This window comes from Montipora foliosa, chromosome 3 (assembly GCF_036669935.1).
Source record: "Montipora foliosa isolate CH-2021 chromosome 3, ASM3666993v2, whole genome shotgun sequence".
Classification (NCBI taxonomy): Eukaryota; Metazoa; Cnidaria; class Anthozoa; order Scleractinia; family Acroporidae; genus Montipora; species Montipora foliosa.
Window position 1 is genome coordinate 20,617,846 of NC_090871.1, and position 12,500 is coordinate 20,630,345.

General features: G+C 39.1%; 2 protein-coding genes across 2 annotated transcripts in view; both read left to right on the forward strand.

Moving 5' to 3' along the window:
- Nucleotides 1-3,543, forward strand: part of LOC137997043 (serine/arginine-rich splicing factor 5-like) — a 7,883-nt gene extending 4,340 nt beyond the window's left edge. The window contains exons 5-8 of the mRNA XM_068842753.1: nucleotides 281-354; nucleotides 919-1,012; nucleotides 1,466-1,539; nucleotides 1,944-3,543. Of these exons, the coding sequence (XP_068698854.1) occupies nucleotides 281-354; nucleotides 919-1,012; nucleotides 1,466-1,539; nucleotides 1,944-2,379 (678 nt within the window). The 3' untranslated portion in view covers nucleotides 2,380-3,543. The remainder of the gene's footprint in view (nucleotides 1-280; nucleotides 355-918; nucleotides 1,013-1,465; nucleotides 1,540-1,943) is intronic.
- Nucleotides 3,544-6,792: 3,249 nt separating this feature from the next.
- The window catches only part of LOC137997045 (afadin-like), a 23,301-nt gene continuing 17,593 nt past the window's right edge, over nucleotides 6,793-12,500 (forward strand). The window contains exons 1-4 of the mRNA XM_068842756.1: nucleotides 6,793-7,089; nucleotides 7,213-7,405; nucleotides 10,249-11,500; nucleotides 12,185-12,299. Coding sequence (XP_068698857.1) covers nucleotides 6,967-7,089; nucleotides 7,213-7,405; nucleotides 10,249-11,500; nucleotides 12,185-12,299 — 1,683 coding nt within the window. The 5' untranslated portion in view covers nucleotides 6,793-6,966. The remainder of the gene's footprint in view (nucleotides 7,090-7,212; nucleotides 7,406-10,248; nucleotides 11,501-12,184; nucleotides 12,300-12,500) is intronic.

Below are 12,500 nucleotides of genomic sequence, written 5' to 3' on the forward strand. Positions count from 1 at the left end.
GAGCTTACATCCACTGGCCATAATTATTTTGAGGGTGGTTAATTCAGGTGTGGGGAAAAAATTAAGTCGTTGACATTTTTATCCCCAGTCACTTAATGTTCCATTCTTACATTCTTGAGACATCCTAATTCCACATACTTGAGTCAATTTCCTTTTACTTTGCAACAAAATCCTTGTAGGGAACTTGCTATGACATATGCAGTGTATAAGACCCTCTCCTTATGGACTGTGTCTTCTGTTTATCTTGCTCCTTTGAAAAGAACTCAAAGTTTGGTTTCAGGACTTGAAAGAGTACATTTCCAAAGCAGGGGAGGTTACCTTTGCAGATGCTCACAAAAGAAGACAGGGTGAAGGGTTAGTGTTAGGTTTTTTTTTTTCGTGAGTGCACATAGATTTTTTTCATAGATGGTGGCCAGAAGCTCATGTCCTTGAAACGTTTAACTTTGGTTCAGGTCAGGGTTTTGTGTCCACCTTTTGTGGTGGAGGAAGAAATTCCGACCTCACTGAAGTCACGTGAGAATGCCATGTATTTTTATTGGATGCTTCATTGACCAAGCTCAACTCGATTCTCACGATGGCCGCACACAATGAAACATGTTTGATTTTTTCCTCACGGCCTCGCGAAGCCAATTTCGCACCAAAAATTCCCAGCACACGGTGAGAAAACGGCTGAGCAAACCGCCTTGCGAGGCAGTTTGCTCAGCTCTTTCCTCACCATGTGCGGCAGGCTTTAGTCTCATAGCCCTCTTTTCTTTCTTGCTTCCATCTTTCTCACTAACATGCAATGATTTGTGCGGATTCCCAAGATCTGAACAAGTGGAAAGGAGTTGCTTGTGAATGTTCATGCTTATCAAGGGTACATTGTACCTACTTGTGTGTAATTGTTGTCTCATAATGGCTGTGTGGTTTGTCCTCTAGAGTCGTTGAATTTGCCACCAAGGATGACATGAAGAATGCTCTAAAGAAACTAGATGAAACAGAGTTGAATGGCAGACGTATCCGGCTTAAAATAGTAAGAGTATATTCAGGGGCACAGACCTCTTTATGCTTTTCTGGCTGCCTCTGTTGCAAGAGGATTTCACTTAGGTAACTTGCATGGCGGCTCTCAACCTTGGTTTGATGCAGAATTAGCAACAAAGAGTCTGGGCCGGTCGATCATCAAAGTGCGGTCACTGGTGTTTAGCATAGGCGCATTCAGTCACTTAACCACATGGTAATTCATCGGACATTTTGCCAGCCACTTTGTGCTGTGCTTGTCCAGTGGTACGTGGTCGAGAGGCTGGCTGGCGGCCTCCATTGGAATCCGTTGCACATATCGTAGGCATCCAACATCCGTTTAGCGATGTAGTTGTTAAGAAGGGGTTTGCAATTTGATCAAGTGTCCAGCTAAGAATTTCTTGAGAATAATAAGATTAATGGATAAGTTTAGTTTTTCTTAGGTTTTTCTCTCCTTGTTTTCAAACAGGAAAAGGTTAAAGCTTTCTCTTCACGGCGTTCACGTAGCCGCAGCAGATCCAGGTCCCCGAAACGGAGAAAGAGGTATTTGTGTGTGTGTGTGTGGGGCTTTTTTTTTTTTTTTTTAATTAACCAGATGTCAAAAGGTATGTAAGAGTTATCGCTGCACCACTCACCAGGAATCAACCATTGGATTTTCAAGGTAGAAAAAATAACATTTCCCTTTAACACGATGGTTTCGACGAGTTGGTCAGTTGAATTAATTCTCTGTCTTTCCATGCTAAAATCCTTCTTCGGCAGTTGTAACTCGTCTCGTCTCGGTTAGGGTTTTGAATCATTCATTGCGTTTGGCCATTTGAACTGTAGTTCATTATCTGCAATAATAAATGTTTACTGCTTTGGGCTAGCTTACTTTTCTGTGATTTACAAGTTCACATTGAGTCTAAAACACTCTCACTTGTTTCCGTTTTTATCCTTTTCCGCACCAGAAGCCACTCTCGTTCCCGAAGCCGTTCCAAGTCTCGATCCAAATCCCCCAAGAAACGCCACCGTTCCACCTCTCGATCACGATCGCTCTCCAAGTCTCGCAAGTCGAGGTCGCAATCCAAAGAAAAAGAACGATCACGATCGAAATCTGCGGAAGAAGAGGAAGAAGACAAGGAGTCCCCGTCTAAGAGTCCCGAGAAGGAAGAGCAAGAAGACGAAGGCGATGCAGATGCGGACGGAGACGGAGATGGAGATGGAGATGGAGATGGAGATGTTGAGGCTGAAGGGGACGCTGAGGCTGAGGCTGACGCTGACGCTGATGCCGATGCAGATGCTGATGCTGAGCCCGAAGGAAGCCCAGAGGCAGTCAACGGAGATGAAGAAAACGGAGATGCTGATCAAGAACTGGAAGTAGAGGATGAAGTGGAGGAGGACTAAATGACTTATTTTTTTTATCAAGAGATCGTGTAGGATAGCATAGGATTTTTACTTCCTCCTGGGACTCTGAGACTTTGAAAACCGGTTAGCTTAAAGCGCGATTATTTCTTATTTTGTTTCTGTATCCAAAGTTATTAATTTACTTTGGCTTTTTGTTAGTTACTTAGTGATCGGCCAAGAATCGTGGCAATACTTTCTGAACACTTCTTATCCGAAGTTCTTCAGAACCAATTTGGGTTCTTCTGCACTCATTGGTTTAAGATTTGGTCTCACGACAATCGGATGAAAGCGACTTTAATCCATCCTTTACAAGTTGAATCTTTTTCTTGAGAACTTATAGATATGTCCAAACTCGAGCCAAGATAGGTACCAATCGAACGCCAAAGAATACGGCCCAGAATCCCGTTTCTCGAAGGTCTCCAAAACTTTTCGGACTCGAAAAGTCATTAACGAAAGTGCCATACACATTTTTTATGATCGGCAGGTCTTTTAACGTGCTTTCGAGAGTACAAAAATCAAAGTGTTTTTTCAGTTTGGTGACTGAAAACCTCTCCGCTATATAGATTCATTGGGAATTGCGACCCTCGAATAGGCCTGAAAAGTTTAAAGATTTTCGAGGAACGGGTTTCATGATCCAGCTGTGCGATGAACCAGGAACCGCTGAATAGTGTTTGCTCAAACAGGCAATTACCTGATTAATAAAGATACGGTTTGTGAACAAAACCACCCGGACTAAAATCCGGATTTCCTACATTTTTACCCCGTTGTCCAAGTAGTGTACTTCTTCGAAGGGCTTGTAAGAAGTTTTCTCAATAATCAGCTCAATAGATTAAGTTCCCTAGTGGAAAAAACGTTCGTAATTTTTCTTTATGACGAAATATGTTTGAAATATTCTTTCGCGCGTTGAACCATTCAGTCGACCTGTTTGTTACCCAAAGCAGTGTATGTATAGTTGGAGCAAAACCTCGCCCGCAGTTTTCCTTATCCTGTTAAAGCTTTGTATATATTTCAATTGAACAGTTCCCATCTTTGCATGATCGGGGTTTCAGTCAGATAGATCGGTCATTGTTTAATTACAATGTCCAATCCGTTTCGCCGGGTTACTGAGAATCCCAAAAATAAAGCGATCTTGTTATTCCTTTAGAAATAAACGGGTGAACTTTATTCAACTGTTGATGTCTTCGCTTCGACAGATAATTGTCTCCCTGGTTACGCCCCTTTATTTACTTACTTGATTCATGCAAAAACTCAAACATCTTAAAAAATGTAATCTTTTAAAGAGGAAAACGCGGTCTTTCCCCTTTTTGAACTCCCCAGGGAAGGCATCAACTTTTTTTTTTTTTTTCGTAGAGGTACGTTAGGTCTTCGAGCAAAGCTTCATTAAGGAAGACTTAAGGCGCTTTCCTGTCGTCAGAACTGGACGGTCGTACCAGTGAGTTTGCAAAGAAAATGCAACGAGTGGAAGGACCACTTGTATGATAAGTCCTCGTATTCTTCTTTAGGAGTATGTAGTATTCTCGAAGTATGTTAATTTGAAGGAGTTGTAGAATGGCCGGTCAGTTCTGTCAAAGGGAAAGCGTCCTAAGATAAGAATGCCTTTGTTGAAAGTAGTAACAAACAATGGAGTAAGGACGGAGAGGATCAGTTACAATAAACAGAAATCCTCGATCACAAAAGGAAAAAAATTCAGCTGTCTCAATCATTCTTGAAAGGTAATATTTCCGGAAGTTACGCGCAGTTACGCAGTCTGATGCAATCGGAAGGAAAGAATTCTCACCCCGTCCGATCTCCTAAACGTCTCAAAGACCAGACTAAAATCGATCAAAAGTGCCGTTTCGTTTCGCAATGTTTTTCGACCTGCTAAAATTCGAGAGGTTGATCACGATCAGTGCAGAACAAACAATATTTAAGATTGTTGTGCTAATCTTAAATGAAGACTCAGAGCGCTGCCCGGGCCGGCCATACCAGTCAGTTTGCAAAGAAAATGCAACGAGTTGAAGGAACACTTGCATGATAGTTTCTCGTATTGTTTGTTAGGAGTATATATCATCCTCGAAGTGTGTTAATGCCTGGTCTGGCCAGTCAGTTCTGCCAAATGGAAGCGCCTAGGAATGCCTTTGTTAAAAGGAGAGGATCGATTACAGTCAACAGAAATCGAACTCTCAACTTTCTCAAGAATTCTTGAAAGGGAATATTTCCTGAAGTTACGCGCAGTTACGCAGTCTGAAGAAATGTAAAAAAAATTATCGCTACGTCCGATTTCCTGAAGGTCTCAAATTCCTGACCAAAAGTGCTGCTTTCGCAATGTTTTTCGACCTGCTAAAAATTCGAAGGGTTGATCACGATCAGTTGAGATCAAAAAATATTTAATGCTTGCATAAGTGTTTTGTTTACCAATGTTTACCATTTGATATAGTTCAGAGTGATTGCGTTTGGGGAAACAAAAATCCTTTCTAGCTTGCCTCGCGAGTGACAGGAAAATTTGTATGGCTAACTTCAACTGTCAAATTCAAGGGAAGGGCGAAAATAATACGAGAGAAATACAGGTGATGCGAAATTCGAAGAATGTCACCTATTTTAAAGGTACTCACGTATTAAAGCATATATTTTTGTGTCGATGACAATGACGTCATCTGATAGAAAAAAATGATATTTGAGCGGCCACGATCAAGGAAAGGAATCACTTTTAAATTGAAAGCTGAATAAACTTATATTAGAAGCTAAATATGAGTTATTCTTCACGTCTTTGAATTATTCAAATTGAAATGTTACTTTCACATTGAACAATTCCGTATTGACGTCATCAGGATGGCGTTCAGTGAATTTGCTCATTATAGATCACGTGACAATCTCAATGGAAATGCATCTTGCGGCTTTTATCCTTTTACCAAATATTGAAACACTTTTCTTTGAAAAACGGCCGCGGGGCCAAAATCGCAAAATAAATTAAGCTAAAATTGATTTCACATCCCCTTTGAACAGGTCAAAGATACCCTCTTAGTCGACAAAAGAGAATGCATTCATTACGTGAAGAAGCTCCCAATGATATTGTAAATGACAAAAAGAAAAAAAAGACCTTATATGGTATGTCTTCAAACCATTGAAGCCCAGCGGCCTGTTGCTCGAAGCCTGGTCCCTGGTCACGGTTAGCGAAGTGTCAGAGCGTAGCGCTAACCATGCTTCGAGCAACCCTGGCCAAATCTCTAATTCCCCCTCCCCTCTCTAAAACAAAAAGTTAGAAGAAGATAGAGAGAATAGTAGTTATTTACGGTCATAATGATGTAATCAGGAATCACTTCCCAATATCCTGATATCCTGTAATATCCTTAAAAAGAATGTACATGCTGGCATGCACTGAAAGCGTCACGCTATGTTAGTATTAAGCCTAAATAAACTGAACAAAAGAGAGATTTCGACATCTATGCCATAATTCCCCTTTAATTGTTTAAGAAACTGGTACTTGATCGACATCTTACATTTGTGATCAGTTATGGACTAAATCAAATGGCCGGTTTCATTCCGTTCACTGAACACAAGACAATTTCTTCTGCTTTCATCGACATCCGTCCGGAAAGGAAAGGTGTGATCGCCTATCGATTACGGTTGAGAGAGTAACTTCTGAGCAAGAGAGCTTGCTCGCAGGCTACTTATATATAAGAATACCGTATGCATAAAAGGAAAGAAAAGGAACTTTATTGAAGTGTCCAGTCGTTCTAGCGCTGGAGCACTGATTGGGGACACTGTAAACTGAAATTAACAATTAACACAAATCAAGTCAAATGTTGGTTTTTGAGGAGAGGGGAAACCGGAGTACCCGGAAGAAACCTCTCGGTGCAGAGTAGAGAACCAACAAACTCAACCCACATATGACGCCGGATCTGGGAATCGAACCCGGGCCACGTTGGTGAGAGGCGAGTGCTCTCACCACTGCGCCATTACTGCACCCCAAAATGTCTTCAAAAAGAGAGAAATTGTGGGGTTCAGCGGGCTCATCGATGAGCTCTTGTTAAATGTAAAGTTAAATCAAAAGTACATTTCACTGAGTAATTAACTCTTTTAGTGTAATAGAACTTCCATTGACTAAATGTTATCTGCATAATCTGAGTGATTGACATCGCTGGAAAAAAAGTAGAAAGGATTTTCGAATGGAGTCGTGTGACACAAAAGATGTTTTTATTCCCAGTGATTAGCGTTCTGTCATTAGGCGAGGACGGAGGTGTGTGTTTGCAATATTTGCTTCTTGGAAAGCACCGCTACATCGATTTTGCTAGTAGAGTGTTGATATAGCATTCGTACGGCTTTTTTTTGTTTCTTTTTATAAATTCAACCCACCCCCGCAAGGAATGCAATGAAGCCACTGACGTTGGTTTCTTTTGTGAAATAAACCAATCACACGCCCGAATTCATTGATCTGTGATTATGCATTCTTAAAATCGTTGACGGTGTTTGTGCATATTCGTCCGGTGAAGCCATTTTGAACTCAACACGCTCGTCAGTGTGTAAATGCGTGTTTGTTGATCGAATCGAGTTAAATAACCCTTCAGTAGTCCGAAAAGAAAACTTTCGGATGATATAAAACTTTGTCAAATGCCAGCAAACAATATGGACGACATTCGAACGAAGGAAGACGAACGCGAATACTTGAGAAAGTTAATTGCAGAATGGAACGCAAGCAGAATGGATCTCTTCGAGATAAGCGAACCCAACGAAGTAAGCTTTTTTCGCACTTACTGATGGTTAATTTACGACCATAGTTTGGTGAATTTATATGCGGCAACTCGCGTTTTGCGAGGATAAAATTACCTTGCTTTTGTCATGTTCGTGTTTATATAGGATTTGGAATATCGTGGGGTTATGAGGTTTTTCTTCCAAGATGCAGGAGCAAAAATGGCTACCAAGTGTGTTCGTGTAACTAGTCTGGAAACGACAGAAGATGTCATGTATGTTCTTGTGGAAAAGTTTCGTCCTGATATGAAGATGCTAACGAATCCAAACTACTCCCTGTACGAAGTTCATCCCAACGGAGGTGAGCTGTTACTATCGTAGCTAGCGTGCGTTGAGGGAATTAGATTTCGCGAAAACTGGATTACCGCTTTTACCAGTTTTGAAACAAATGATGCGGTTGTTATTTATTCAGTTATTGTTTTACTTAAGATACTTAACTTGAGCCTATATTTTAAATGTTTATCCCACATTCCGATTTTCTATTACACCATATAGTAAACTAACTAAAACTGAGATCGGCTACAGGTTGTAAATTACAACCGCTAATTTGCGAGCACCAGGAATAACTCACTGCATACGTCTAGCACCATCAAATGCATCGATTATTTTAACCATTCGAAAAGGCTTTGTGCTCAGCTTGACGGCAGCGCATCTTTAAAGAACCCCCAGTTCGACTAAAAGTGTTGTATGTATTCACCAAAATAAAATATTGTACGTTTTCTAAGGGAAGGTGAAAGTTTGTAGTCCATCCTCCAGATGTTCGTCGGAACTCATTCAATGCGTCTTTATGATGAAAAATTAATCGTGGCTTCGGGCATACTTCAGTTGAAGGACAATTTTTTTTGCATTTGGAAGTTTTTCCCACGATTTAAAAGATCTTAAAGTGGAAATTCCCGACGACTTAAAGGCAGAGTGTTCATTTCGTGTCAAATTTCCGTTAACGAAATGTCTGGCATTCTTTGTTTGGACGTATCGTGAGTTCTATGTTTCTTACGCTTGTCCGGTTTTAATGAGACAACTTCCTGAATCTGTTGTCGACCACATTGTGTTTTTTTGTTTTAAATGAAAGATGATGTTCAAACTCTATCCCTTCGCGATATATTGTGATCATGTCACTGCCGTTCCAGTAAGGATCAGTATACAATACCAACATGGCACAAAACATAAGTTCTGTTGGAATAAAAGAAATAGAAACTTACCAGTTTTTCAGCTTACTTGTGTTGAAAAACCTGCCACGATTCAAGCGGCTATCCCCTTTTTTTAATTTGCTTAAAATTCTCGGTTTAAGAAGACTAAAAATAAAGTTATTTTCAATATATTGTATAATTTGTCGATCAGAAGGAAGTGAGGCTAATAATTCGGGATTCTTGTATGACAGACTGCCAGACAGTAAGTCTAGTAGTTTAGATAAACCTTAACATGTTTCAAAATCAGTAGATCATCTGTGTGTCCGGACGGGTGGTTACATCTGTTTAGGTTCCAATTTTAAGTGGCAAACTGAATTTTAGTTACATAAAAAAAGTAGATGTCTCGTCCTTGTGATTAAAAACCTTTTCAATATCATTAATTTTTAGGGTGACACCTTGGGATGTCTCTAAATTAGGTTATCAGTTCAGTAGTGAAACAAACAGTTCATATTTTACCCACCATGCAGGGATCATATCTTTTTAAGCACTCTTTCCAAGAAAGAAGTATATGATCTTCACCCAACTAGAAAACAACATCCGTTCAATCTACTTCCTTCCAATAACTATTTGCCTTTTCACTTTTTTCTGTGTGTACTGTAGTTACAGTTAAGGAGAGTAATTTTCAACTTGAGATGATTTCGGATTAATAAAAAAAATATAATTCTAGTTATTCATGTTCCTTGATTCTTTAAATGCGAGAGTGAAGACAATCTAATTTTTTGTCACCTATGTTCATCCTGATTAGATTCTTATCATGAAAAACTAAAGGAGAATTTCCACTGTTTTTGTGCTTGTATTAACCTACATGTAGGTTTAAATTTTGAACTTTAATTTTCCATATTCTGGTTAGTTCAAGTTGTTGAATGGTCAATGAAGTGTATAGTACAATTTTTTGTTTGTTTTTATCACATTACCCTGATTCTTTCTATATGGTGTGGGATAGCTTTCCTGGAAATGAGACAAGCAGTCCGTTTTCGGTTTTTTCCAACCAAATCAACTTTATTCAACCCAAGTCAATTTTTTTTACCAAACTCAAACTGACTCAAAACGAAACTCTATCATGATACAATTGAATATCTTTATCTTTGAAATCCATTGTGGCAAAACTTGTCATCAACAGATCACCACTAATGAAAAACAAATAAGAAATGTTATTACATCATTTCTGACTGCTCAATCCATATTAATTAAATTTAGTGTGTCTCATGGACTACTAATTAACTGAAAGTTTACAAAATGAAAGAGACTCTCCATACAAGGATGGTTATGCCTGGAGGTTCTTTGAAATATTGTTACTCGCTCTCAGGTAAATGAGAGAAAAAGAAGTAGTGGGAACTCTCTTGTAGAGCAGGACCTTTTTTTGGGCAGTCATGACATGTCTATCATGTCAAAGATAAAAAGCAACACAATTATTGTATTGTGTAAAAATGACAGAAATCTATGTCTTTATAGCCTTAAGATTTCAGAAGGATGAATTTCTTGCTTTATGTCAAAAGGGTCAGATATAGGTAGATGGAACTGATTGAGTACCTCAATTGAGTTAAAATTAATTTCCTTTAATTAAATTAATGTTGTTGTAATATTTTGTCATTTATCATTGAAATTCTACTTTTAATATGCTAATGAAATAGGTAAAAGTAAGTCACTGTGGAAAAGTTTCCATGACAAAGCTGAGAGTTCTTTAGTGACACCACAATCTGCTCTGCAATACAGATTTACCTGGAGGTTGGGAACGCAAAACACTTTGTGATGTCACCAAGGAAAATAATATTGATTACATAATAGGTATTGATTACATAGTAGCTTGGTTGAGGGGAAAAAAGACAACATTTTTGTTAAGTTAACATACCTGTCACTTGTGCATGACAAGAATTATTTGAAAATTTTAAGGTGAAAAGTGAAGTAAGGTGGACTCTAATGTTTACAAGACGGATCTTAATTTCTCATTTTTCTGCAGAGTCAAGGAAACTGGGAAAGGAAGAGAAACCATTAGTAGTTCAACTTTCTTGGCTTAAAGATGACAGAGAGGGACGCTTTTTGCTAAAAAGTGATTCTGAAGCACTTGTAACAACGAATGTGTTCAACACAGAGAATGACCCAGGCCAAAGTTTTAAAAGAAGATTATCAAAGCGGGAAAAGAAAGAACTCAAAAAAGAAGCCAAAAAGGCTAAAATACTTGGTCCTTCATCGCCTACAAAAACTAATGATGACTCGGCAATTGCTCAAACACTGTATAATGAACTACCTGAAACTAGCTTCACAAGGAGTATTTCAAATCCTGAAATTGTCATGAAAATGCGTCGGCAACGAAAGTTGGAACGCAAACTGCAGGAATTCCAGAGTAGTGAAGGAGTAGCTGACAGTGGAGGCACATTGAAAATCTTTGCAGACACATTAAAACCCGAGATACCGTATAAGACGCTTCTTGTTTCAATGCGTGATCCCACAACTCATATAGTGAAAGAAGCATTGGAAAAATACCAGATGGAAAAAGAAAACCCTGAAGAGTATTGCCTTGTTATGGTTAATATACCACCCGAGGGCTCCAATGGAACAAGTCCACTTGGAAAAGAACGGATTGTCCATGATGAAGATAATCCACTGGCCATTGCAGCCACATGGCCTAAGGACCAAGGTCACGTTGTATTCCATTTGCGTCGCAGAGCAGACTTGCCAGAAAGCAAGGACAGGAGGCAAAAGAGAAGGTCAAAATCCCCTTCTAGGGTACCTAAGGATAAAGCACCTGAGATAGCTATTGGAGAAAGGCTTGCAAATTCATTTCCCGAGCATCTTCTTCCATATTTGAAGGAGTTGTCGTCTGATGGTCGTGAACTTGACTATAAAGGAAATGTATACAGACTACCCATGGAAGTAACTGAAGTTGGGAGTGAGAAATCAATGTCTTCTGGGGGCAGATATTTAGAACTTTTTGCACCTCATATTCTCCCACGGCACTGTGTGATAACCAACATGGATTGCATCGTCTCTATTACGCCCACCACTGGTGATGCTGAAGTTTATGTAGATGGAAAAAGGATTTATGAGTCAACTAGGCTAAAACATGGTAGCACAGTCAAGTTTGGCAGACTTCATACTTTTAGATTTGGTGATCCAGCTTACGAAGAGAGCACTACCCTCCCTGCTTCGCCAGGCCGAGATGGTAGCAGTATTAGCAGTGATAGTGATTCACAAAAGAGAAGAGATTCCAGGTAGAAGATAAAATGAAATGACTGATATTGGCTCTTTAGGTACAGAAAGAGAGTTAAAGTCCATCGCACCTGCTGTTTTGGCTTTTGGTCAGAACTTGGTGAAAAAAAATATATAATTACCATTTGTCACATGTGTAACACCCCTAGCAACCAAGATATGAATGTTAGCATAATGAGTGAGAAAATGAAGGACCTTTTACTTTCTTGATGTTTTAAAACAATGTCCAATTTTTGAAAAGGTTTGCCAACTTTTTAAAATTTTAATCCCTTTATCTTTTCCATACTTAGCTGTAGACAACAATAAATTTCCTCAACAAACAAGCAACCATGACTGTGCAGTTGCTCTGCATCGCTTTACCAGCTGAGCTTTTAAGCCACCTGGTCATTTACGAGTTTGTACTGTATCCTGTGTGAGGTGAATTAATAAGTGTAAAAAATTTGAAAGAGACTGATCATCACAGTTGCCAACAATTTGTCATGATCTGTTGCAAAAAACCCCTAAAAAAAGTTATTCAAGCCTGGATGAAATTTACCAAAAATTAGGAATTTTCTAGACTAAGTTCAATGTACAGTTGCAAGATGTTATGTTGATGTTGTATCTGTTGATATTTGACTCTTGTTATCATTGATCAATTATACATGTCTTTTGCATTAAATTTCCTTATTATATTTGCTGTTTTTTAGATCTGGACCAAGAGGAAGGAATAGAGAATATGAGCAGAATAATCATGAATCTGGGATGTTTGAGACAACGTTTGGTGTTGATGGCGAAGTTGAGACCTACACTAACGAGAAAACAGTGAGTTGTTTGATATTTTGTTTGTTGTTGAGGGGTTTACAACTGTATGTTGTCCAAATCTGAAATTCATTTCAAAGTTGAAGGGTTGCATGAGTCCTGTTCTGAAGAAGCCATTTGCCAGCTGCTTAGAGCAATATTTACAACAGTTGCTAGAAGTTAGAATGAACACTGCACGCTGAGTGAGGTACTTAGTTGTGGTTG